This window comes from Diorhabda sublineata, chromosome 3 (genome assembly GCF_026230105.1).
Source record: "Diorhabda sublineata isolate icDioSubl1.1 chromosome 3, icDioSubl1.1, whole genome shotgun sequence".
NCBI lineage: Eukaryota > Metazoa > Arthropoda > Insecta > Coleoptera > Chrysomelidae > Diorhabda > Diorhabda sublineata.
In genome coordinates, this window is record NC_079476.1 from 18,867,316 (window position 1) to 18,892,691 (window position 25,376).

General features: G+C 30.0%; 1 protein-coding gene across 1 annotated transcript; it reads right to left on the reverse strand.

Moving 5' to 3' along the window:
• Nucleotides 1-24,407, reverse strand: LOC130442029 (uncharacterized). Its single transcript, XM_056775990.1, has 5 exons — nt 24,161-24,407; nt 7,793-7,930; nt 5,054-5,229; nt 2,249-2,452; nt 1-565 (listed from the first exon to the last, which is right to left on the reverse strand). The coding sequence occupies exons 1-5, from the start codon at nt 24,222-24,224 to the stop codon at nt 263-265; spliced, it is 885 nt and encodes a 294-aa protein (XP_056631968.1). The 5' UTR covers nt 24,225-24,407; the 3' UTR covers nt 1-262.
• Between the last annotated feature and the right edge of the window lie 969 nt (nt 24,408-25,376).

A 25,376-nucleotide genomic window follows, 5' to 3' on the forward strand; every position in this document is an offset into this window, starting at 1 on the left:
AACCATTGGAAACTTTTATTAATAAACATTTATTTTTATAAAAAAATACAAATAAATTATTTTTTAATCAAAATTGTATTTAGCAATTATTACACTCACTATTATATAATTTTCATTTTTCAAAAAATCTCTTCGTATTTAATTAAACAAAAATTGGCAATTACGAAAACCATATTTAAAAAACGTTAATGCAGATGTCAGTCTTCTAAAATTGGAAGTTAGCAAACAATAAATAAATAAATTAGAAAAAACAATCGACTTTTTATCTAGGATTTTGAAATCTGTTCGAAAATGGCGATCTTCCGGAACCTTGTGGAACAATTTCTATAATCTCGGCATCGGGGTTCATTGTAGCACCATTCTTTTCCAAAATATCGTTAACGTACGTATCTCTGCTCAAATCCACCGGCTTCCCGGCAAAAGATATCGAATTGTCCTCAATCGGTTCCACTTGATTCAAATCATTCCATTCGGAATTATCAATTCGATACACGAAATTTGGTCGAAATAATTGGGAAGCCGAGTCCAAGTGAAGAGGATGGTCTAGAGGTTGATAGAAGATGGCCTGATGGAGAAAAAAAATAGTGCGTATGGAAATGAAGTGTGCGGCAAACACATTTTCATACAAAATATATTTAAGGAAGTTTTGGTGGAATTGCCAACTTTAAAATATCAATTTAAAAAATACCAATAATGGAATTATGTTGTTTCTCTTTTAATTCAAATATTTCATAATAATAAAAATTAGAATTACGAAAATTTGAGTTGAACTTGGCAACATAGCATTTAATTGATGTTTAAAGTCGATGTTATAATGGCGGTTATAACTTCAACAATATATTTTTAATAATTTTAGTGAATAAATATTTACTATATATGAATCATCATAAAATTATGTATTATATTTTCAAATACACTAATTACTTATGATGAATTATTATTGGAATTTTGTAATAGAGCCAAATAAATTCCCAAATATATTAAATCCTCCTTAAATAATAAATAAAATCATGCATTAATTTTTATGAGAAAACTAATGAAGCATCATTCATGTAGCATGCACAATTTCCTTTGAGCTTTTCGCGCCTCATTTATATAAAAAAATCCGATTTATAGAACTTTTTACATGAATTATATACAGTGACTAACGAAAATTGATGAATCATAAAGAAAAGTGAGAAAAAAATCTATAAAAATATTCAATGGACTTTTTTTTAACACGTCCGCGTAGAATCCCAATTTCTGTAATACGAGGGTTGTCTAAAAAGTTTCTAACACTTTTGGTCTTCCTTTATGGCCGATCCACACTCGCACGCGAATCACGGTGTGAATAACAGCGCGAATGGATTGCAGTCTACACTCGCAGGTTCCCGTCGGACTCACAGTATAGTTCGCGCTCTTGTGGCGTATGCACGTCTTACAATTTTCTAAATGAAACTTTCTTTGCAGCAGGTCCCACAATACCCACTCAGAACTTGTCGTGTTCGCGCGCGCTTTGTACCTGCGAACCTTTTATGGCGGGACAAAAACCGACTCTTTTTTCTAGCTAGATCTGGGATTAAACCTGATAAACTATTTGACAAGTCTCCGTTTATTTGTAGATTTTAGGAAAGCAGAAGATTAAAGTCAGAGAATAAACATTATCGGATTCTCTAGATAGGTGGATTTCGTGGACACGTCAGAGCGAGTAGTGCAGTGGAACCCTCAGTTTCAAACTAGAACTTCCGCCCTTTCTAGCACAAGTCCAAATTTTTATTTTTCGAAAAAAAAATATGATTGTAAACCTGAGTGATACCAGTGATTTGATCTAGAATGCAGATGCTACACAAAAAAGGAAGAAAATGTTAAGAGAAGTTAATAAGCATGTGATTAATAGTTATCACCAATATTGTTAGTACTGCGAAGGGAATAAAAAAAAATTAATGTTAAAATATTTAACCAGATAAAAACTTTATTGAAAAAAATACATCAATCTACTACATTCTATATAGTATTTATATATTTATCAATATATAAGTAGAAATAAAAACACCTCACGTACATATTATTAGTTTACATAAAAATCCGCTTCAAAAATATACGGGGTTTGTATAAAAATAACTTTCTCGTATGGTATAAAATTGAAACGAATCTCGGGATATATTACAGAGGCTTTAGTATTAATGTTATTATTTATGGAAATAGGAAAGGCGTTCGACGCATGCTTTTAAATAGCTCTTAATTTCTCGGGAGCGCCGTTTGTACCAACCTCATTGTTTTTTTGAATTTCGTTTTCGACGCTATTTTCCAAAGACTCTGTATCTTTGATTGGTGATACTGTAGATGTTACTTCTTCGGAATCTTTTTCGGTGGGTTGGACGTCGATGACGCGCACTTTGAAGAAGGCGCTACCGTTTTCTGAGTCTTTGTGATATTCCGTTTGATTGATTATAACTTTGTGGCCGTCGATGATCTATAAAAATTTTTTAAAATCGCATTCTTATTATTCTAACCTGTACATAAATCAAAAAATAGCATTTTTTCATTATTTAAAACTTCATTAATAGACGAAAATAAAAACAAAACAGTGAAATTTCATTGGATAATTGAAAGGTTTCTAGGAAAAACCAACGACACTTGTTTCAACTAAGACTATAAAGAGTTTTATTGCGATTCAATTAAGAAACCGATCGCATGCGCACTATCAAAATTATTGTCGCGGTTAGCTCCCATAATCTTAAATACCGAATTTTCATTTATTTCTACCTTCGTGGAACCTTTCACCTTGATTTTTGTTGACAATTTTCAGAAAAAAATTTAGATAATTTAATGAAATTGGACAGCCCAACGATTAATACGAGGATTGCTACCTAAATTTTGAGATCGCAAACATTTTTAAGGGTTTCGATGTGGATTATAAATATAAACTAAGGCAGTGTGCCGATCAACTCGATTTGACATTTGGTTTTTCGAATTTAATCGCGATCACACTTCGTTACAAGATGAATTTAAAGAAGATCGTCGAAAATCGCCTGTTGCACCAGACAACATCGATACTCTCCGTAAACTGATAATAGAAGATTGTCATGTGACGTGACGTGAGACATTTAGCTGTCAAAAGATTGGATACCGCATAATTTGACAATCGCTCTAAAAAAGCTCGTGCCGATCGGCACAAAGAAATACTGACAACATTCAATCACGGTGCTTCAAAAGATGTCTATAAGATCGTGATGACATGTGACGAATAATGGATCTATGCAAATAAAACCGAAAGTAAACAACAATCGATTGTATGGGTCTTTCAAGACGAGCCAAAACTAACAAAATTTGTTCACGCGTGAAGCACTTCGCTTGTTTTATCGGAATAACTGGACATTAGAGCAAGGTAGAACGGTCAATTCTGAAAGGTACACCAGCAATTGTTTGCCACAAGTGTTCGAACAAAAACGTTTTTGAACAGTTAAAATTGATGGGTTATCCGCCGTACAGTCCTTGATTGGCACCCAATGATTTCTTCTTATTCCCGCAGATTAAAAATAAATTGCGAGATCACGGTACCTCAATCGGAATGGAGAAAATGTTTCGACAATTGGTTCAAACGCATGTAAAAGTGTATTTATCTTAATGGAGAATATTTCGAAAAATAATAGAGTCATATCCAATTATAAATATTTGCTTTTTGGAGTTTACTCTTTAAGAATCGATTTGCATATATAAGGGGCCCGGTATGAGAAAATTGTGAGGAGTAAAATCTATCGATGAATGACCTCGTTACGTTTTTGGTGCGCACCCTATGATGCGCAACTTTCTAATTTGTCAGTGTCAACATACTTATATTGCTGTCATTGCGAAGTTTTATTATCATTGTGTTCCGCTAAAGTGAACTGAAAGTATTTTCAAATAACTATGGCAGAAAGAGGTGTAGATGATATTGCCGGAACATCTAACAAACATGTGGTTGCAAGGTACGTTATAATTCATGTGTTATATGTATGAGCATGTGCAATTTGTATTTATTAAATATTTTAATAATTATCGATGTAGTTCATATAAATATATATTTGAAAACAACACATAAAATTATGAATTATCGAACGCATCCACATAAAATAGAAAATTTCTAACCTAACTAAAAATTAATTTTTTTGTCGATGTCTATAAATTCTTCCACGTTATTATGATTTATTTTATAAATAATTTTTAAATATTAACAACTGTAGTCAATAATTCGATAATATTATCAGAAAAATCGACAATATTTTTTCATTATAATGTTTTTATATAATTTTCTTTCGAAGTTATTTTTTAGCTTATTTAAATAATTTTCATGTACTATTTATTATTGTATGTAGAAGATTTAGTGACATAATTATCTTTTTATAACCATTTTTGTTAATTATTAAGATAATATTATATTTTAAATAAAAAATTAATAATAATAATTTAAAAAAAATGTTTATAAAAACCTTTTTTTATCAATTTTTTCTCAAGTCGGTTAAAATTTTTATAATTATGCATTTATAAATTTTCTAATTTTTTTTTATATTTTTTTATTAGGAAAATATCTAAACCTCCAAAAACTCCAGCCGAGAGACAGCAAACTTACAGATTAAAAAAAAATTAATGAAGGAAGCCCAAAATATTCTGGCAATCAACCAATATTTTTTAAGTTAAATAAACTCTTTTTGCGTCTGGTTAGACTATCGAATTTAAGGAGTAAACTCCAGTCGTGCGTCGGAGCTGACACACACAATTTTTTTATTATCCATCCCCATCTCCAAACTCAAGAAGCAACTCTCGTACCAAACGATTCGCAATCGATTCATTTTAGAAACATTCGATTCAATTTATAGACTAAAATTTGTTTTGTTTTGTGACGTCCACGGTTTCTCCCGACACCCTTCAGTTATTAAGACGAAGAAAAGTTAAAAAATCTTCATGAATGTACGAGGTAAGTTTGACGGAAAACGTTGACAAAGTTATGTAAATATAATAAAAACGGAAAAGGCACAATCCCTCATCCGTTAAACTGACCTCATACAATAAATTCTCATCATCACAATGTATTTACCTTAGTCTCAGATGTCGTATTGCCTTTTCCCAAATCGAGATCATCAATTTGAGGGAAACCGCCGAAAGCGTTGAATGATGAAAACGATGGAATTTGGTCAGATGAATTACCAGCTCTAATTACGGGAAATTGATTCCACAATGATTCCACCTGTTGTCTGACTTGTGCCATTAAACCTACATACATTTAAAACGATATAAACAAAATACTAGATACGTAAAACGACTCACCCTGTACGTTATGATATTAAAAATAAAAATACGTTGTAATATATAGTATATATTAAATAAAAAAAATCAAATTCTTGTATTTACATTATGTCTTTAAAAAATACGTTATACGCAGACAATATATTGTAATATGGAAATGTTAGTAAGCCTTAAATAATTTAGACGGCATTTATTTTAAAACTTCGTAGGGCAATTTTTAATTACCTATGTCTGATTGGAATAATCGTATTATATAAATTAACTTACGTCTCATTTCATATTGCGCTTCCAGTTCCCACCGATTTAAAATTTTATTTCTGCGCATTTTATTTATACAAAACGGTACATTGAAAAAATAACGTATACAATCACGAAAACACGTAATATGACACACCTGGTATAAAAATATACGATACCATCAACACAATTGAGAAACGGTATCATTTACATTCAGACTGCAGACTTCCTGAACAAGCCAGTCGGTTTTAAATATGGCACCCACATAATTCTTTAAACGCGCAAATAACAACATCGACATTTTTTTACCCACCGCCAGCCTTGATAATAACATATTTGGTTTGTTTGTAGGATTTATTGCACATTAAAACTAATTAAAAATTTCTAATTTGGATATTTTGTTAATAAACTCACTTTTTGCTAGATTTTAACATCTGCAACAGTGTTGCCCAAGTTTTTTTGATCATCTTCCCTCTACGATAAATACGATTATTCATATCAAACAAAATAGTGGCTAATAGGCCAGATGTACGTCACTATAAAGTATTTTTTTAGGAAAAACTTTGTATTAGAAAGAAATTGGTAATAAAAAATAGAATAATGGCTGATGGACCGATGTACGTTACTATAAAGTATTTTTTTAGAAAAAACTTTGTAATATGAAAGAAATTTGTAATAAAAAATAATTTTTATTAAAATTTGTGAAAAAAATAAATGAAATTTTGTAGCTAAAGTGGGGTAATAAAAATGGTGTTACCTATTCTGTTCAATGCAACTAATTGTACTAATTGGTTAAATATTCAAATTAGCTTTGAAGTATTTTAAATACCTTCTGTCAAAAATATTTTTGTAAAATTCTTTAATTTTAACAAAATCATTTATGATGCCGATAATGTAGTAAATGACTTTATCGACAGTTGATCATTGTATTTATACTGATTGATAATTTAACCGTTAAATGTAAATATAACCTCATTTGACTGGTATTTTAATATTTATGGACACCCCTATTTGATTATATATTTGTACCTGTTAAATACTTTTGGTATTTAAGTTTATAAAGAAATAATAATTACATTTCAACAATACAGATAAAATTACTAGTTTGGCAATGACAAATATTAGTTTTTGAAAACTCCGTCGCTAGCGCTTCTTAGTCATTCCAAAACAAAAGAAAGTCTCTCAATTTACACGGTTGTCACATATTCGTATTAGCATTACACGACGTGTGTGAAATAGTCTCAATGATAATTTGTGAGAAAATTTACTGTTATAATCACAATTTTTTCATAACATTCGTAATATGAATGAAATTGTACAGGATGGAGTAGAGTAATTTATTTTTAGCCCTCTTCTGGAAATGGTTGCTCTAATGAGAGTTTGTTATATTTTTGAATGTTTAGAATAAGTATCCCTTTCGTAAAAAGTATATCCGCTACTGTTACAACCTTTATATAACTTTTGAAAAATTATTGTAATTTTCATAATGCGATGTATCAAACATCCCACTCCATTTTTAATCTTCTATAATTCTGTTTAAAAATTGAAAGTGTAGGTTTAAATTTGTTCGATAATTCTTTTAATTAACCGCTAATTTAACAATGACTTATCAATTATTGCAATAACGTTGACGAAATAAAAAAATTAATCAATACGAACATAGTGCAAATTTTGTTGAGGTTATGTAAGTCCATTGAATTTAAATATATTGAGTGACAAGAATGGTGAGTATGTAAAAGTGAATATTAATCAAAATCTTACCGAAATAGCTCCCAAAGACTGGCAAATAGTGATTACATCATAAATATTTAAAACAGCAAAGAACTTAATAATTACGGAACTATTCTATTATTGGGTAACGTAGCGAAAATATGGACCAGAATAATAGAAAAGAGAAACATTAGAAACCAGAATAATAAGATTTTGATCGACGAAATCATCAAAGCAGCTAATAATAGAGGGAAGAAACTATACGAGGTTCTACCACAAATAAAGAACCCAAAGGAATGCAACAAATTATAAAATGAAAATTTTTTTCAACCTAATGACGTAAGTAAATGTATTCAAGCTTGCATAAGTTTTAGGAGTTAAAAATTTCCTTATTACGCACTACAAATAATTGTGCCCTAATGGTGAAATAATAAAAAAATAATAATTTTTTTCCCACATTAAATTGAATAATTTCTTTTTTTTTTTGGAAATTATTTGGTGTGTGTTGCTATGCATTTTTCGTATTAAGATTTCTATTCACACAGTGTTGCCTGATGTATATTAGTAATTTCCGTATACTTACTTTCGAAGCCGTCTAAGAATCCGCCAAAGGGATTGGAAAAAGGTCCATCGAATCCATAACCTGTATCAATAATTGGTTGATCACCTGGTTTTTCTTTAGATTGTACAAATTCCACATCACGATCAACCTGTGAGGTTGCTGAAATGAAAAGAAAGGGGTATAAGAATATAGAATTTAAAAAAATTACTCCAGTCAGTAGAGATGTTTTTCCCTGAGACTGCGAAAAAGAAACCTGAAATATGGCATACTGAGGGTGAAATGAGTGAAATCTACCCCTAAACTTTTAAATCAATTTTCATTAATGAAATGATAGTTTTTTTGTAAAAAATAAAATAACCATGCCAAATGAAAGAGCGGGAAATTCTTTATAATAATAAATGATGTTATGATTCCCAAAAATCTTATAATTTATTACTAAAAATAATACGTCAAAATCTTCATTTCCACGTCGGTATAAAAAAAATGATTTTATGCTACTTATGGGTAGTTTCTACCCCCGCGCGGTCAACCCTCAGCATGGATTCTTTAGTTTCCTGTTATGCGGTGTCGATTACTACATATATGCAAATTTTCAGTTTTATTTCTTGCGATTTCAAATCAGAGTGATTTTTGGTCTCTATCGACTGGACTATATTCACAATATTTCACGCACCCTTTTCGCGTTTAACACATGCGTATTAATGGATCGCTAAAATTATACATAATTTTAAAGTAATGCTCAAAACCTTTCGTTTTCTGCCAGCAAAATAAAAAATCATGAATTTATACCACTTTGGGGTAGTTTCTAGCCTTGCCCAGTCAACCCTCAACATGGATTCATGATTTTCAGTTTTGGTATTCCAATTATGAATAATTTCAGCGGTCTATCTCGAGATTTCTGCTAATATTGTCCAATCAAAATAGACATTTAACTTAGCCAGAATTTCTTATTAATGTTGTACGTTTAACCTAGGATAAATTTTTTCGCAGAAGTAGGATCGACGGGGATTTTTCACAAATTATTTATAAAGGTGTATTCAATTTCTCTAGCAATTTTCAGCACTATACGAATTTTGGGTGGTTATTTTGTTTTAGAAGTAGATTAACGTGATTAGAAATAAAATTTGTTACAAATAAGGTTTGTTTACGTATTATCCTAACGACAATTCCTTGAATGTCTCTAACGATAACATTGGAATGATTCCAATTATTGAAGTTTTTATGTTGACTCGTGATGTAATTATGAATTTATTTGCATACAAATTACGCTTCAAAATAGTCATACAATGATTCAATTCCGATTGTCCAATAATAAATAATGTCGAACAACAGGTTGTATTTGTACACGAAATTTTTATAAAATAATTATACAGTGAGATCCTACAGTAACTGTAACGTTTTTTATTATTCTTCTATCTGTCAGCTATTGAATAAAAACAATTGACACGAAACAAAATTTCTCCATGCTAGCAACTAGATTCATGTTTTCGAATTACAAATTTTAATACTGAGATTTCGTTATAATATTGAATACTCTGTAAACAAAAAAAAACGAAACAGTAACACGAAGAATCGCACAGAAGGTGGTAACAGATTCGCCTCGACTGCCAGATTTCATTCGTTTTTAACAAACCTTCTCAGCACTACGACTTACAATTCTCAACAGTTATCATGTAGTAAGTTACTACAGAAACTAAAGGTAAAAAGCTTACCAGTAACACAAAATCAAGATATTGATTTACACATTATTCTATTTACTAATGTTAGTTGCTATGATATTCAAAACTCTGACACAAAATTAAATTTTGTATGGAGAAAACAAAAAAGATTTTTTTATTATTAAAAAGCTAAGACAGGTATATAGAGGGTTCAAAAAATAGCGTACTATTGAAGCATATTCAATATACGTACTTGTATTGTGTGTTGTCTAATTACAAGGTTGGGATATCGTTTCTTTTACTTCGCATGGAACGAAATGACAGAGTGGTAACGGACATTTGTCATTAATTTTTTTTAGTTATATATATATAATAAATTAATATGTATTTCCACCATTGATAATATTATTCACATTTCAGTAACTTTTACAAAATAAAATGCATACACTGAATATGGAAAAAAATTAGAATAAGAAATTTTGAAAAAAATTTAATCAATATAGTCAATGTTATAAAGATTCAATATTATAGTTAATTTAAACAAAAACTAGACTGAAATTAGTAATCTGCAATATATTTTTAAGTTCTGTTAGGCAACGTTGTACGAACAAAATATTATGCTTGTAATCATACACAAATGTATGTTGAGTTGTCTATAATTAATTGTTCATTTAGTAAACAAGGTAAACAACTAATTTACGTCAATATACTTGAAAATCATTAACATGTAAATGTAAACTTAAAAAAAATGATTCATCGCGCATTATATAAGCAGTTAATATAGGGATAATACAATAGACATTCCTAAAAATAGTATTGAATGTGACATGAATCATGTATAGATATTTGAAAAATGATTCTGTTGGATGGAACTTTTTGGAGTTATTTATCAGAGAAAAACAAATTTCCCATTATTACCTGGTGGAAAAGTACTGCTAATAGGAAAGATCATTACAATTATTGCTTTTTTATATTTTTTAACTATAAAATTGTTTGGAAAAGTACCTTCTAAATTAAAAAATACGACAGTTACGAATTGTGTTTTAGTTAAAATTGGTGGGATACGTTACAAGTATTTTTATTTATATTAATTTTTCAATTATTTAATAAAAAAGAACAAAAAAATACCTATATATACCTATACCTATATTGCAAATATATGTAGCAGCATTGTTTGTTGCGTCACTGGTGGGATGGAATATAATTTTTTATACCTTATATGGAACATAGTACAGTTGATATTTCTAAGTAAAATTAGTTAAGATAAGGCTCATTTGGTAATTCTAAAAAAGCAGTAAAACTTTAAGTGTGGCAGAAAGACGGTAAAACAACTGTAACCAGTACAAAAATTTAAGTTACTAGAAAGATTAGCAAGAAACACAAGTACACAAGTAACTTATTTTTCTATCATACCTCGTATGTTAGTTAACCTATTATTGTTATAATGAAAATAATTTAAATATAAACACAAATGTGTGATTTTCCAAACAAGCAACAACAATATTGTTTATGTAAGTCAAAGTCATATAATTTTTTAACGATTAATTTAATATTAATAGTTGTGACCTTCATATTTCAAATTTTAAACAACCTGCGCGACTGGCCTATTATATCGTTATTATAGAGAACTGCATTATTATATAGAAAATTCTAGAATATCGTTATTTGGATGTTCGAATACGCATTAAAATTCAGTTCAACAAAAAGACCTTTCGATTACCTTCGAAATGAATTTTAAATAAATAACTGACAAATATGCACATTTCAAGTTATTTATGAACAATTATTATTATCAAATGAATCATAATTTATTTTTACTGGTTTTTTGTGCAAATACAGACTTTACAACGTTGTCAAACTAGCGGTAAAATAGGCAACGATGTCAACCTAGGGAATTTTTACGTGGTACTAGTTTTTTATATGTACGAAATGTTCAAATTCTTCTAACTGATAGATCTATTTGAAATTCTCATATTACGAGGGTTATTTGAAAAGTTTGCGAACCATTAAATAAACAATCATTTTCATTTTTGAATAAAATCTCCTCTTAATCACTTTTTACAAATAATATTAATGGTTATTTTAATGAGCTTAACGATTCTTATTATAAAAAGAGTATCGAACTTATTGAGAGAACAAGATTACGTTGAAAGATAAATGTATTTTTTTCAAAAATTTGCGTTTTCTTTGTTAGGTATTTCTGGGATAATCCTCGTATTTAGGTATTAAGGAATTCACAGTATGTACTTCATAATATACCTCGTCCAGCACGTGAAATAAGTCCTAGGTGTTCGTCTACATTCTATTCAAAATTTAACGTGGTCGTTCAAACTTGATTAACGATGAAAGTCAGAATATATTTTCCAAGTCTTGGAAAGATACGGTAAATTCTAGAAGGACTGATAACAAACAGTTCTTTCTAAGTACGTCTATTCGACGAATTCACGAGTGTGAGCAAACATTTTTGAAAACTTTAGGAACGATTTGTGTATATATTATATATCATTTCATAAGAATATTTTATGATATTCCACTTTAGAAAATGTGGGTGACACGTTTTAGTTATAATTAATGGAAAATAATAATAAATAATAACTTATTCAGTTCAAGATTTTTTCTTAGTCTAGATAACATCGAATTTGATAAAAATATGAATCCTTGATCGACTTTTTTGCAGATACTGCTCTAGTTAAATATTTGTCTTGTTATTTCATTAATACCAAAACAACGTTCACTGGGTTAAATTCCACAATATGACTAATTATATTTTTAAATTATACATACGAGGGGTGATCGAAAACACATGAATAACCATAGCGGTAATTACTTAGAATCTATTTTAATGAATATAGTAGGTGAATGGTTCAAATTAGCCCAGGGCTAGCCACAGCGGGTATGAAATCGGAATCCTTTGAGCGTCGAAGCCGGCCACGAAGAATCCTGCGGAGTGTGGTCGTGGTAAAATTGCAAAGAGAGAGAGAGAGAGAGAGACTGGTTGGGCTTTTCACGTTTTGTGTTGGAGTTTTTCAAATATTTTACATTAATGTTATTCAAAGCTACATGTCACTTATACTAAAATACAATACTTTTATCGTTTCAGTGATATCGAAATATATTTTTTTTACCTTGAATATTTATTTATCACTAAAGGAAATGGTATTACTGATAAAATGAAGTTTTTTTATAACTTTATTACATCTAAATTCAATTATTAAGAATTTGTTTTCGCCAAGAAACTGCTAACAGTTAATTACAGTTTCCAAATCAACTTTAACTATTTCTGCCCCTGTTAACATTTTTATTTGAAGTAAATAATCTCAGCGATTTAAGTTTGGACGTACGACGTTTTCTTACTTATATACCAACGAACTGACGCCATACGTCATAATAATGAATCTACACTGAAAGTTGTAATAACTTATACAAAAGAAAAAAAATAATGCAGAAGGCAGGTCTTGTAAGGCACAAATTATAAAAGTATCTAGTATACACATAACACATCTTCGTTGTGGACGCTGACGACAACGTGTAGATGGAAATGTTGAAAGAGTATGAACAGATTCATCACGAACTTGTAGTCTTGGACGTCGTAGCTCGTTTGTATCCAATCTTTCGATTTCTCCTGAATGCCCTTTCACAAAATAGTCAATTACAAAATTTCAGTAGATCAATAATTTCATATTTTGGTAGCTCAATTCTTTGTAAACTTAAAACTGAGTGTATTGTTGAATTAGTGGGTTTCATAAAAAATTCTCGCTGATTATCTGCCACTTATATCTCTCTATCAGCAAATTCAGCACTAAATTCTGTCGAAAGAGCGCAGATGTCTCTCAAATATTTTAAAATAATTACATTCTCTTTTCTTGCAAATGCTGACTGGTGTCTATAGAGTTAAGAATTTTTTAATACATTTGGAACCGCTACCATTAAGTGGTGTATAGAAAGAATAACCCAAGTTTGTACCAAGATGAACTACTTTCTTTTTAAAAGCGAAAGCATTATCAACGTCTTCAGGAAGAAGAAAGTGCTGCTGACCTTGTCCAGTATAAATTTCAAAGCTGTAAATATATCCATCAGAAGTGCATAGACTAAACATTTTTGCCTCGAATCTGAAACGCTCGAATTTATAATTTGTCGGAAATACAAGACACCTTTGTATAACATCAACGATTCATCAACAACATTCTTATTTGGTTCATAGTTATGTTGAAAAATCTCTCTAAGCATTCTAAAAATGGTCTAATACAACGTAATCTATCATTTACTTGTAGACCATTCGGTCAGCAAATCTCAAGAATTTTAATATTGATAAAAATCTGTTTCGACTCGGACCTTTCTCCCGAAACCATAGAGTATTTAGAATATAGCGCGTACTCCAATACATTGAAATTTGTAGTTTTTTATTGAGGCCCATATTTAGTAGATATACAATTTAATTTCTTTTGTGGTAACAACGTGCCAATATATACCATGAATTTTAAAACCTAGATGTGGTTGATTTGGAAAATATAATTGAGCTTTCGTATTCGTACATTGCACAATAAAATTAAACAATTCATGTGGAAAAACGCATCCACACACTTGTAAAAGATACGTCTTCATCAGGAAACACATCAGGATTTGGACCTGCAATTCCAAGGAATTTTGGCACATTATCAGGTCAAGTATCCCTGAATGGATCGCCATGCAGGTGGATCGTCATCAATCATCAACAGATGAAGTGTTACTAAGGTCTGATAAAATTTTCACTTTCACTGTCGGATGTAATATTGTCGAACAAAAAATCGGTGTCTGAATTACTGTCACTTATGATTAGAGGAAAATTAACTGCAGATATTTTTGATAAATAATATAACGAAGACTGTACTTCAAATCAAAATTTGAAACTAGAATACTTGTAAATCCGAACTTTAATTATAAATGAAATTAGAAACCATTACCTTTGCCAGCTAGGTTAAAACAGGCCACTTATCGGATCGATAAGACACAGGAGGAGGAGAACTATTATACTGGAGTATATACGAAGTATACATATATAAATAGTTTTAGATAAATAATTTTTCAGTGTAAGCAAAAAATCCAAGTTAAAATCATAACAACGTATATTTGAAGTAGGGTGTACGTCCTGAAGTATAGCAAGTAGACGTACGTCTTATGTCCATTGGTGCTAAAAGGGTTAATGCAGTCTTGTCAAAGATACGGCCCGCGGGCCGCTTCCGGCCTTTGGTCCGTATCAATAAGGCCCGCGATCGCAATGTGTCACAGAAAGAAGAATCATGTTTTTTAGAGCTTTTAGACATTATTCGATTCCTCTACGGATGTTTTAAATAATCGTACTCTCAGGTCTACGGCGTTGTAACTAAATCAAAACAGAAACCATCAGGGATTTTTTTGGGATTTCACTGTATAATTCAACAGGAATCATTGGCATTGAAACTAAAGACTAAATCGCCGACAGTTCGGGCAATTTTTACAAGATTTGAAGGAAAAATTTTCTGATTTTACCGAAGTTCGTTGGCTCGGTCGAGGAGTAGTTTCAGAAAGATTTTTTATTTCCTTCATTTAAAATCAGTTGGCACAGTGAACCAAAAAAATTGAATGAATATTCTCAACTTCTGCAAAATTTGATTACGGAATTCAACAATCGTTTTGAAGACTTTCACAAAATGAATGAAATGGAATTCCCAATTTCCAACAATTCATTCGATTTTGAAGCTTCGCAGGCATCAGATAGACCTTCAATTGGACAGTATTTTGAAAGAAAAATTTAATGAGATTAAAGCTGTTACATATTTCAATTCTTAAAATAACTACAACGAATATGATACATGACATCAATGAGCTTGTCAAAAACAAGAGAATTCAGATATCTGGTTCCTCGAACTCAACATAATTACTTACCATCTTTTATAACTTTGATATGATTTCTATCAACCGTGCATTATATACTTATATAATTTAATAAATGAAATGTTATAATGATTCAGATAATTTTTTTTTTATTTTCAACCGGCCCATCTACGAATTCAAAATTTAATATATGGCCCTGTACGAAATACTAGGTTAATGCTTATTATCCCTTCTAATCCGGTCAATTTATATATCAAATAATAAAATTCTGATAAAGCCACATCAATATTGACAATCTTCTCGCAGTTGAATAAGTATTGCCTCTAAAAATTACGTCATAGAGGTTCATGAAATAGGCTTACCGGGAAAATAAGTACACTACTTCACATATGGTGTGAAAATGTGTGTATATTATGTAGAATGTGATTCTTGTAATCACGATATCTCACAAACGATGATATTTAGAGAAAAAATAACATGAACTATTTTTGTAGAGAATTTTGAGATCTACAATTTTGATTTGAGGTAATTTTTAGATAAACCTTACCGTTTTCGAGAAAAACCCAAAAATCAAACACCAAATCCACTGATTTTTTCAGCAATAGATTTCATTCATTTGCATTTATAAAGAATGTAATTACTAAATCGGTCAAAAAGCGTGAAAAAAGGAAGTACCGTAGCGGTTCATTTTTTCACGCTTTTGCGTTAAAAAAAGTGCCATAACTTGTCAAGAAAATTTAAACTGCACACCAGAAGATGTTGGTGTATCGGCAACTGCATCGACTATGAATCTTCTCCCTTAAAACCCCCAGGGAACAGTATTTAAATGAATATAATTATAAAATAGTTTTATGGAGTGGCGTACTAAAAAAAGCAGTTTCACAGGAAAAATGATACTAGCTTACTTTGAAACTAAATCCAAAATGTGAAAGTCTTCAACACTTTGATCGACTTATTCAAAACTGAAAGGCACCCTAATGGTAAATAACGACGTAAACATCAGTAAACATATTACATATTTGGAAAATACATCAGTTGGCTACAGACCCTAAAAATATAAAACATTTGCGCGTGAAGAAATTAATTAAGTTTCTGTTGCAAACTCCAGACGATCATTTTCTCAAGCATAAGGTATGACAACAAAAAATTTTAATGTAAGCTTGGACGTTATTTGTAAAATCTTTCATGTCGCTTTAATATTCGAAATCGTTAGAGTTTTGTGAAGGGAGGAATTATATAAAATGAAGTGTAACGTTATTAATAATACCGAAAAAGTATTAATTTTCACTGTATCTGATACAAAAACTAATGTTCAACGTCGATTTACTGTTATTTGTAAAATATCTGACAATAGATTAAATTTGGTAACTTTTAGAAAAAATATAAAAACCAACGACCCACAAATGTAAAAACAGATCATTTCTTTTTGTAGTATAGAAATGGAAAATGTAAAACCCAGGTTGTAGATATCAATACCTTTTCAAAAATTCCCTCGCTTATCGCAACATATTTCGGCGTCTCTATTAGTGGATTCCGGTGGTGATATCATTCAACTAAAGATCCCGATGGGTGGAAATTCAACACAGATGCGGAAGGTTACGTAGACGACTCAATAAAAAACAAAATGGATTCGGCAGTGAAAATTTTAACTGGAACAACTAGTTCGACTTGAAGCAACATTGTAAATGTTCACGATCCTACCAATAATCCAATACGTACTAATACAACTATAGACGATATTATTTTTGTGCTCGTTAAATGTTGCCAATTCAAGTATCAATACTGATGAAACTTCTTCCTCACTTCAAATTAATAATGCTCACAGTTGTACTTTTAATATTACTATTAAAAAATAACAATTGATAAAAGTTTTGTCGAATTTTTCGGACGCAGAAAAAAATGAAACTCGTGAGTAAAGTAACTTTTTTTCACTCGTAGAAATTGCCGCCCTAGCCGAAAACTCGAGAAAAAAGTATTACTTTACTCACTTGTTGCATAAATAATTATTGTTTTCTAAAACCGCTGGCAAATATTTAATCGAGTATGGAATCTAGTACAGGTATTTGAACAACAATATTGTGACCAATCAGTTATTTATTTTATAAACAAATGATGTTCAATGGAAATATTCAGGTCAGGCGGTGTCATGGTAGTTCATTAAACCATTAATTAAAATATATTCAACACACATATTTACCTTCGGATTAATAGAATCTGTCTGAGTTAAAATTAAAAAAATATGTTGAAAATTATCGATATAAATGATAAAAATACAGGATTCGATACTATTTAAATAACATCGACTTCAATATTAACTAGTGACGTATCTGAAATTTATCAATTTTAACATATTATAGCAAAAGTTTAGCGATTCAAATTCAATTTGTGCTTTTTAAAAAAAAAAATTTGTAAAAATGTTCGATAGAGCCACAAACAATTTATTGCAAATAAAGGCATAAAAAGTATACGAAAAATTTTACTTTCAATTTATGGACAAAAGTAAGAGTAGCAGTTTTCAGAAAACGTGGTAATTATTTATTTTGATGAGTTATCTAAGAAAATTGGAAACCTAAGTTATATGGACACATTTTTCAATTTAGATGTCTACAATTTCTATCAAGAATAAATTGGACATATCTAAATATCCTACTTAAAAAAAAAATGAAAGACATGAGCTTAAAAAGGTAAAACGTTATTTTGTAATTATTTCGCTTTGGAACGAATTATTTTTTCAATATTCTTTCAAGCGTCCCATACGGGACCTTTCAAAAATTCCCGTCTCTAGGATAGATAGAAAACTGAAAAATATTTGGGGTTTACCCAGTAAAAACGCCATATTTTCGTAACGCCATCCTTACTCAAGATAAAAAGCGTTGAAGAAAAAAACAATTATGCACATTTCTTACTGGCAACATTTTATTGAAATTTCATACGAATATGTTTTGGAAGCTGATACATCCAATGAATTTGTTTTTATGTCTGACTCTCATAGAGCTAGTTACAGTGAAGATGATGAGTCCTCGTGGATTGATGGTTTATTGGATGTTCACCAAATTTTATACGGGGAGTAAACATTATATTTTTTATTTCTTAATTTGAAATGAGTGCCGCGCGTATTTATTAAATATTGATTGTTCCCCGCATAACTGTCTTCTGTAATTGCTATTGAAAGAACTGTACCGTTTTCGGAATATTTTGATTTGAAAATTATGAAGTTATAACCGATAAATGAATAATATAAATGTAAAAAAGGTTAATAACATAAAATAGAATTCACTTAGAGTGTGTTTTCAAAACGTTCTCCCTTTTCAAAAATACACAAGTTTATCCTTTTTTCTAAAGAATCCATTGATCTTCTAAACGGTTGGGAGTCAGCTATGAGGTCATTGAAGAGGTTTTGAATTATGTCTTTCAATTCTTGAGGTGTAGCATAAACGATAAAGATAAAGATAAGACCAAGGGATTAAAATCGCATGACTGAGAAGGCCAATGAATCGGAGCCTCTGCACCTCTACCAATCGATTTGGTAAATGGTTAATCAACTAATGAGAACACCTTCTATAAAAGTGCTCCATGGTGCACAAAAATTGGAGTTCTTCGTTCGCTTAGCGTTAAATCTTTAATCTATCTGGAATAAGTGATTGTTTAAAAACTAGGTCCATATCCCCATTTAAATTTCCAGGTAGAATGTGATAACCTATTAATTTATTACCTAAAGTTACTGCCCAAACTTCAAACGAGTGTTAGTAGAATCATACCCATACATGTGGATTCGTATTACACCAGTAGTCTGCATTATGGGAGTTAAATACACCTTGTAAAACATTTGGATTGAGGGCTGCCATTATTTTCCCAATTTTTTCGGAAAACCTTTTTACGATTGACATTTGGAAAAACCGATTTGATGGTTAAAGTAAAATTTATTTTTGATTTTTCGCATTTTATGTCGCAATTATCAGTTTTATCAAAAAACGTTATATAACATTTTTTGTAGAGCACTTTATAGTCTATAATTTATCTTAATGAAAACTTTTAATATTTTTTACTAGTCGACAGTTATTCGCTTTAATCTAAAAAAATGCATTTCAATTTAGAATTAATAAATGAATCCGCTCTGTATAAACCGTGATTGAGATTATTTTATATCTACTTCAAGATAAATTAGATACTAAAGTTTAAAAAAAAATACTGACCAGATAATTGAAGTTTGTATTATAAAAAGAAACATGTGCGTATAACGGGTTTAACAAAAAAAATTGATATCTAATTAAAAATTTAACGGGATACCTACGACAGAACAGTTTCTTTCTTCATTGAAATAGTATCCATTCTTGGTTTTTTTTTTCAATTCCCAGGCCCATATTTATACAAGGTCTTATTTTGGAATAAACATATTTAACATCTGGGACTTCTCCAATAAATGACTTTCATTTGTAAAAAACGTTTTATTTTTTTTCGGCGGATGTTCGCGATTGTTGGATTGTCCATGTGCCCACGTAAATCTTCGAGCATTTCCAGATAACCACCACCCCGTGCAGGTTTAATTCTTCTTCAATGAAGACGTGAGGATTCTGGTCATTTCAGTACACGCGGTTGTGACGATTGAATTGAACGTTGCTTCATCCGACAACAAAATGGAATGCTAGAACTACGTATCATTCTGAATTCATCCAAGGCACCTTTCGCAAAATTCCAAACTGCGATCGAAATCATCCTCGTGATGTGCGTGGAGGAGACGCGGACAGTAAACTCGATAGTGTATCCGTCGTAAAGACGTTCAGTCTCTGAAGACGATGACTTGGTTGCTGTATGGTATGGTAGTGTAAACATTGTGTTCAGTATGAATATCAGTTGAGTTGGGCACCACGCTAACGCCAGTGCCACTATTTACATATTTTCGTTAGAAGTGCAGGACGATTTTCAACGCCATCTATGTTATCGGTTTACATCTAAAAGCTTACTTTTTGGTGTTTCATTTTGGAATGTTTGTCAATCTGGATTCTGAGTTTTAATCATGCATCGAGAAACAACCAAGATTATTGAATGAACAACGTCCATCTTGCAAAGGTGTTTGATATTGTTTGTTTATTAGCTATTTGCATTTTTGTGTACTTTAAATTGTAAAGACCTGCTGTGTACCAGGATGCACGAATAAGCAAGCGATAAGGTGAGAGTAATAATTTACTATTTATCAATATAAAAATATTTAAATTGAAATCAAGATCATATCTATATGAGAATAACTCTTTTCTTCCTAACTTCATTAATTTGTATTTAGGAAATCATTTTGTTCAATAGTTAAATATGTTGAATGATTTTATCCTTATTTTACTTTTTTATAGACATTCCATTCCTACGAATGAAGACGTTTGCAGAATTTGATTGCAAAGAATAAATAACGTGCATAATACGTGCGTGAATAAATAATGCGTGCAGATACAGTATTATCATCACATAGAATATGTGATATTCATTTTTCAATTCACCATTAAAGGATTTGTGCATTTGCATACATTTGGCAAAAGTTGAGGCAAGATGCTATTGAAAATATCTTTGGCACGGTAAGAAGTCATGGCATTAGGAATACGAATCCTTCATGTGCTGCATTTGTTTCGTCCACAAAGTCTTTAATTGTAAATAATTTCATGTCTAAATATTCGCCAGGATTTAATTGTGAGGACGACTTTTTAACGGGGGCATTGGATACTTTTAAAAATTTCCTCAGTGAAACACCTATTGAACAAATAACTCCAATATTAATATCCCAATTTTTAAATCATTCAATAGAAGTTCAAAATATACAGGATTAGATCTTGTCAGTCTTTATGTAGCAGGTTCAGTAGCGAAGAAATTATTTAAAAGTCTCAAACGCCACTTGTGTAAAAATATAATATTGTCAAACGAATTAATTAAGGCAAATCCACTAATATATTCTAGGGAACATGAAAAAAATGTTTTATGTGCGCCTTCAGCAAAATTCTACGATATTCTTAAAAATTTTTCTGATAAAATTTTCGAAATATTGTCCCAGTTAATCAATTCGTTAGGCATAAAAAAACAAATATTTCGTTTGGAGGATTTGACAGACATTTCCTCAATATTTTGTTCAGATCATAAGGATTATGTGAATGTGTTTGTATATATTAGTTTTAACATATGCATCTTTCATTACATAGGTATTATTAATAAAATTTTGAAGGGCATAGATCAACAATATAAAGACTACGATGTTGTGATGAATATGGCATATTTAAATATAGGGAAAGCTGCAAGAAAGACCACGGTAATCATTAATTAACCATGGTTATGAAATCAGTTTTTTATATACCATTGTATGTACCATGTACAAACAGAAACATTTTTTTAAACACACCAACATCTGACTATTCACAGTCCTAAGCCTGCTAAAGTGTGAAGGAAAATTTTTTGTTTGTGGATATAGTTATAAAATGTCAAAAACAAAATAAAAATTATGATAATCATCCTGTGTTTCAATATTCCATCTACCTATATCTTATATAAACCATTTAATTGTGAAATTTAGATGGTGGGACCTGGTTGTCACATGAATTGTAAATGAAACCAAAATATTTTACAAAATACTTCATTTAAACAACATTTTAATTTCAGGTATTTATATTTTCTTATAAGCAACAATGTTTGAATTTGAAATGTTAGCAAAATGAAATCATTTTGCATAATACTTTTGTTTTATTCACAATTTGATGCGACAACTAGCTTCGAGCATTTAAAATGCTCAGATCAAATCTTTGATTATAGAAATCTTTTTTCTTCGTACTAAACCAATTTGAGAGATGTCGCTAGGATCGAATTTTGTCATAAAATTTTTATACAAAGTGGCAGATATATCGAGAATATAATCTTACGTCCAGAACGTAGCGCGTGGGCAACAGAGCCTGTTTTTAAGTTTTTCTGGTACATTTTCCATACTATTGAACAATTTAGTAGGGGCGGATTGAATTTAAATTATATTAGATCCTGCATTTCTATTGGTTATAAACATGTAACTTAATGAAAATCATTGAAGTGGTAGTGGTACAAATTTAAAAAATTAATCAAAATATAGGAATAGAAAAAAGTGAAAATAGCACATAAAGTCGTACTTAAATTTGTGTTTATTTTTTCGACTTTTTGTATATGGTTGATTCAATGCGAATCATCTCATCTAGCCAAATTTAGAGCCTAGTCATTAGGTTAGATAAAGTGAATAATCTTAAAATTACAAATTAATATTGCATAAAGTAATCGCTCTAAATATACTCACGTTACGTGGGCAATAATGTGTAAACGATCTAATTATATAGAAAATTCAATTTTGAACTCGAAATTCACAATATTTCTTCATAACAAAGAAATAAAATTGTATAACTCTTAATATAACTTACTGTAAAATTATAATTATTATTAAGGGTATTTCTAATTAGATTCTATAGAATTTCACGAGAAATCTTATTCTCTACATTGTTTAAGAGTTTTCCATGTTTTTTCCAAAGTTTTATGTTATAATTTTTTATTTTCTAGCCTCAAAATGATATTCAATATGGTTTTTGCATTATTACTGTATACCCTTTGAAGATTTCAACCGCTTAAGGCTTTCTAGATCCTTTTTATTAAGTAGATTCATTCTTGTTGTTTTTATACAACTTTATCGTTAATCATTTTGCACACAGTTCATTTCTTTTACCTCAACTGTCCAAACAGATGAAAAGACAACTTCATGTAGAGTTTTAAAGACTTTTCTTATTTCCACATATGAAAGAATACTAATTCCACAGCAATTAGGTCGTCGAGATAAATGCTATCAGCCATTTCTACAGTGTAAACAATCAATGGAACAAATTTTTTATTCTATTTATCATATTTTCGTACTTCTAGATATTATATAAACGATTTTTGATATACGAACAATTGCCATTCTTTTATTTGCACATATATAAAGAAAAGAAAATTATACATATAAGTTTTATCGAAGCACCCTGTACATTAGATACGAAAACTATTGCTAAAACCTTCCTAACTATTTAAATTGAATATGATGAACTAAAATATATTGGGTGTACTAATAAATTTGCTATCTTTTAGTCTACACTCATTTAGTAATCCGATTTAATACGAAAAATAACTTGTAGAATGGACAACTATCGATGTCATCTGAATATTTAACAAAGAAAAACAAAAATTGTCACTTAAGTTCTTTTTTATAAGTTCTAGCTGCACTTCGGGCATCTTATAACATTTTAATTAATGTTTCATCGTTTATTGTTCTGCAAATAATTATACTTTCTGATTCAATTAACTTATAAATGGAAGCCACGAATTTCATATTACATGACTGGAATATATCCGAGCTGAAGCTGTGAATAAACCTGTTTAATGGTTGGAAATCCCAATGGATCTAAAAATATGTTTCTATAGTTTCGTATGAGTAATAAATAATTTTTCCAATCATTAACTATGATTATTAATATTAAACAAAATATAAATAACACATATTCTAATCATATATATTTTTTTTATAAAAAATAACCAAATAAACATTTTTAATGATCCCTCGTATAACTAGTTTAGAAATCTTATCCATAAACCGCAAATCTCGAAAGATGATTTATATTCATTAATTAATAATATGACAACATTAATAGGTGAAATGTAATGTTACTTAAAATCTCGAAAATGGTAATTATTTATTATAATTACTAATTATTATGAAATTATAACTAAAATTAATAGTTTCCATAACAAACAACGAAAATAACTTCGTTTTAGTTATATTGGTCAGCTTTACAGGTAACTACTTTACCGCCCGTACAAGATGTGATAAATATGCCGGTCGAATTGAAGAAATTTAAAAAATCCTTACCTGGTAAAGCCGCAACACAACACAAATACCCACAAATGGCAACAAATACCAGTGTTCCTTTCATTTTTTTTAATTTCTTGTTCGCAAATATAGTCACTACGTTAGTATAAAAAAAATCGTTACTGAGCTCGTTCGACCTCAACAGTCTCGATAAATATGATGTGTATGTCTGGATTCCTGCTGAATATAAAGAGCGTATGGGGGACCTGCCGGCAACCTAGCGTGCGCTGATCGTTTATACTTGGATGCACTGATAAGATAATTAACGTCCACTTCCTGATTATTCAGAAATTCGAATTTACAATCTAACAAAAATAGAAATACCTAGTATAACATTGACAAATAATAAGAAACATGTCATCATTTGACATTTAAATAGAATCATTCTCTCGTCTATCGGGGATGTGTAATAATTTCTCAGAATATATTTATGATGTATATTCGATTCTTAATTTGGCGATGCTGGGTATTGAAGTAGAATATGATCTAGAAATTAATTTTATGTGTATTTAAAAGTTATTTTCAAGTCCTCAACGTTATAAGAACGTGATTCTTACTTATTTTTAGACATATTAACATTTAGTAACTAAAAATTACGTCGTATTTGATACCTTAAAACCCATTCCACGTAGTTTTACAAATATAGAGTGATTAATTAGAGTTCACATTCAAGTTCAAATTTATCAAAACATTAAAAAATTAAAATCTTAAAATTTGATATTTGCTGCTTTGATATATGTCCAAAATCATTTAGAACCCCTCTAATATTCCGAGTTTTGAGCATATATTTATAAATAGAACGTATATTTAAAACTTCATTAACTTGCTTGAATGAATCATCCTGTATTGTTACGTCGTTTGTCATAAAAAAGTTTCCGCTCATTTTTAATTCTTACCCACAATGATATACAAAAACTTTATGCCAAATATACGTAGAATTATTCGTAGATTATGGTAAATGTTTTATATTTATCAATCAATTAATAAAATTGGTAAATTTTAATGTTTTAGATTTTAATCGCGTCCTCTAGCGGTAGGCAATCAAGCCAATAAATAATTTCAAGGTTACTCTCTTTTGTCACAAATCTTTTTTATCATTATAAAGAATAATGTAATGTAATTATTTTAAGTTCTTGTATATTAGAACATAGTTCTCATTAAATGTTGTATAATTAGAAAACTATTAACATTATAAAGCGCCACTTAATTGGGTAAA

Excerpts from the sequence above, each read along its gene's own strand:
- LOC130442029 (XM_056775990.1), bottom strand. The coding sequence starts at position 24,224 with ATGAAAGGAACACTGGTATTTGTTGCCATTTGTGGGTATTTGTGTTGT. Across the intron at positions 2,453-5,053 it reads ATACGACATCTGAGACTAAG|ATCATCGACGGCCACAAAGT; the intron begins GTAAATACATTG and ends AAATTTTTATAG. Across the intron at positions 566-2,248 it reads AAATTCAAAAAAACAATGAG|GCCATCTTCTATCAACCTCT; the intron begins GTTGGTACAAAC and ends TTTCTCCATCAG.